This window comes from Triticum dicoccoides, chromosome 1A (assembly GCF_002162155.2).
Source record: "Triticum dicoccoides isolate Atlit2015 ecotype Zavitan chromosome 1A, WEW_v2.0, whole genome shotgun sequence".
NCBI classification, from domain to species: Eukaryota; Viridiplantae; Streptophyta; class Magnoliopsida; order Poales; family Poaceae; genus Triticum; species Triticum dicoccoides.
The window spans coordinates 331,928,979-331,932,135 of NC_041380.1; the positions used below are offsets into that span (position 1 = coordinate 331,928,979).

The 3,157-nt window shown below is 57.1% G+C and overlaps 1 protein-coding gene across 1 annotated transcript; it reads left to right on the forward strand.

Annotated features, from left to right (window-relative positions):
• Window positions 1-1,244: 1,244 nt before the first annotated feature.
• LOC119271368 (salt tolerance receptor-like cytoplasmic kinase 1) lies at window positions 1,245-2,937 on the forward strand. The gene is made up of 2 exons (XM_037553229.1): window positions 1,245-1,755; window positions 1,844-2,937. The coding sequence occupies exons 1-2, from the start codon at window positions 1,401-1,403 to the stop codon at window positions 2,524-2,526; spliced, it is 1,038 nt and encodes a 345-aa protein (XP_037409126.1). The 5' UTR covers window positions 1,245-1,400; the 3' UTR covers window positions 2,527-2,937.
• Window positions 2,938-3,157: the final 220 nt, after the last annotated feature.

A 3,157-nucleotide genomic window follows, 5' to 3' on the forward strand; every position in this document is an offset into this window, starting at 1 on the left:
AGGCGCCAGCGTAACCAACTGTCTATTTGTGACCGGGATCGCAAGCGCGAATGTTGCTTTTGCGGAGACGCAAACCTTCAGTTTGCACTCCCACTTCCCGCATCGAGCACGCGGGAAGCCACTTCCAGCATCACCAACTTAATTTGCGTGATGATGATTCAGCGCAAGACCTGTGCGAACGAGACGCTGCTTAATCCCGAGTGAATCATTGCAAGCAACCAAAAGCACATTTATCACGACGACTCTCATGCCCTCGTCTTCGTCTCGGTTCATCGTTCGCTCTCGCTGCGCGTGGCCTTGACCACCGTCTTCTGTTCTACGGTGTGTGGTGCCGCTGGTGTTCATCGCACCAAACCTGGCCAAAGTCCGGCACACGTCTCGGCTCCGACACCTTTATGACGCAGGAAGAGAAAATACACAACAAGGAGCAATTATACCGTGCAAGACATGTGTTTCCCTCCCTATTCATGTCACCTAGCAAAACTGGTTGCAGAAAATGCAATCCTTATTCTGAGATTAAGGTGTATACATTGCACGATGCACACACCCAACACTTCCAACACAACCAAAAAGAAAATATCATTTTACAGCGATAATATGAAAGAAAAAAACCAGGCTCTCCTATTTGATCTTGATCAGGGCTCGGCAACCACAAATGTAAACGGCACGACGAAGCCTTTTCTAGAGACGAGCATCATCAGGTGTACCTTACCCCCAAGTCATATCAGTGGTAGTAGTTGCGAGACATCCTGGATCTTGGAGGAGCCATAACCGTTGAGGGTAGGGAGGCTCGGCTCCTCGCGCATAATTGGCGTTTCAGCTGTAATCTAACACGCCAATAATCCGTTTTCAGGCCAAAGCTGCACGCAAATTCGCATGTTATCGTCCATGTGTCGATCCAATTATTTCGCCCCCAAAAGGGACCATTATTCCCGTCCCGTCCGGTGTAATCTAATCTATTGGAGCTCCAGGGACGAGGGAGGGTGAGCCCATCACAGGTTTCGTGTATGTATGTATGTATTATTAATATTTATTTATTTTCTTTTTTCCCGGATGGAAGGTTATGATGGGTGGTGGTCAGTGAGTGAGTAAGCTGGGCCCGGGTGCCAGCCTCAGCGAGATGGTTCTGGTTCCACACTTGCCATTCCCACCCCTGCCTGCATACATAATGATCTGCTAATGTTGGCACTTCGCAGTTCACACCCCCACCAAATCTGAATTCCCCGCACCCACCTATATATAAGCCCCTCTACGCCACACCGAGTACACCCGCCGTTCTCTCCACAATACACAGAGGAAGCCATAACCCCAAAGCCACCTCCCTCTATCGGCTCTGCTCCTCTCTTCTCGTCTCGTCTCGTGTGTGTTTGCGAGAAGTCCATAGAAACCGGCGAGGATCGATGGGGCAGAGGTTCAGGTTCTTCTGCTGCGGCTGCGGGGCCAATGCGGCCGACGGCGACATGGAGGTGGACGACGAGTCGGAGTGCGGCGGGGGCAAAGGGGGCGAGGAGGCCGGGGCGCGGCAGCTGTCGTGGGCGCAGGTGGAGAGGATGACGGGCGGGTTCACCTCCGCCGTGGTCGGCGAGGGCGGCTTCAGCACCGTCTACCTCGCGCGCCTCTCCGGCGCGCTCGCCGCCGTCAAGGTCCACCGCAGCAGCGAGCGCATCCACCGCGTGTTTCGTCAGGAGCTCGAGACGCTCCTCCGCATCCGCCACCCGCACATCGTCCGCCTCCTCGGCTTCTGCGAGCAGCAAGGTGCGTGCTTTATTCCGGCATTTCTCTGCTCCGTGCCGTCGTGCTGCTGAATATGAAGCTGAATTGTTCGTGGATTTGGTGGATGCAGATGAGGGCGTGCTGGTGCTGGAGTTCGCGGCGAACGGGAACCTGTACGAGAAGCTCCACGGCGGCGGCAAGGCCGCGGGGGCGATGCCGTGGGCGCGGCGGGTGTCGGTGGCGCTGCAGGTGGCGCAGGCGCTCGAGTACCTGCACGAGCGCTGCGAGCCGCAGGTGGTGCACGGCGACGTGAAGGCGTCCAACGTGCTCCTGGACGCGTCCATGTCCGCCAAGCTCTGCGACTTCGGGTCGGCGCGGATGGGGTTCTCCGCCGCCGTCCGCCCGCGGTCGTCGGCGCACACCATGCTCGGCTCGCCAGGGTACGTCGACCCGCACTACATCCGGTCCGGCGTGGTCACCAAGAAGACGGACGTGTACAGCTTCGGGGTGCTGCTGCTGGAGCTCCTGACCGGCATCGAGGCCTTCTGCCCCGTGGAGGGCCGGCTGCTGACCGCCGCCCTCGCCCCGCGGCTCAAGGCCGCCTGCGACGCGCGGATGCTGGTGGACGAGAGGCTCGGAAGCGCGTACGACGCGGGCGAGGCGTCCGCCGTGGCCGCGCTGGCGGCGTCGTGCGTGGGGCAGAACCCCAGCCTCCGCCCGTCCATGGGCGACGTGGTGCGCACCCTGGAGCAGAGCGCGCAGGGGTCCATCCTGGCCGCGGGGAGAGGATCGGACGGCCAGGGGAAGCTGTGAGTCACGAGGACCGTACTACCGTAGGCGTTAGATCCGGATTGGCCAGCTGTAACCTGTGATGATGGTGTGAGCTGCGCAGCACACATGGAGCCTCGGTACAGGCCGAGGGCGAGCGAACAAACCGGTAGTGGGCGAGCATATCGAAAAGCCATCCAAAAGAAAAAAATGCGTGGGGAAAAAGAGTCGATATGGAAGAGAAAAAGGTAGGGTTTGTGCGCGCTGATGGGGAATTTGGATGACATTATTATGCCAAAGCGGCAGTGATTTGGGTGTGAGAGAGAGGGAGGAAAAAGACTAAAACAAACTGGGGTCGTCCATTCTGCGATTCTAAAGATTTTGGTGATTGTTTGGTTGTTCTGTAAAAAGTACATTGAGTGTTCTTGCTGCTGTTCAAAGTTCGTTCGTTCGTTTTGTTTGTGGTTCGAGCTTCTACGTGTGGCGGGTTTGACAGGCTTTCTCTCCGTAAACAATTACTGCTATGGCACGGTGACGTCAGATGGAGGAACAAATCTAGCAGTCCAGGTTCAAAAGCAGAAGGCGTCCTCTTAATACGACGTTATTCCGCTGTCCCGCAGAGCAGATTAGTGGGTTTGGATCCTGGCACTGGCACCCACCCAGAGCGCCAGATTCC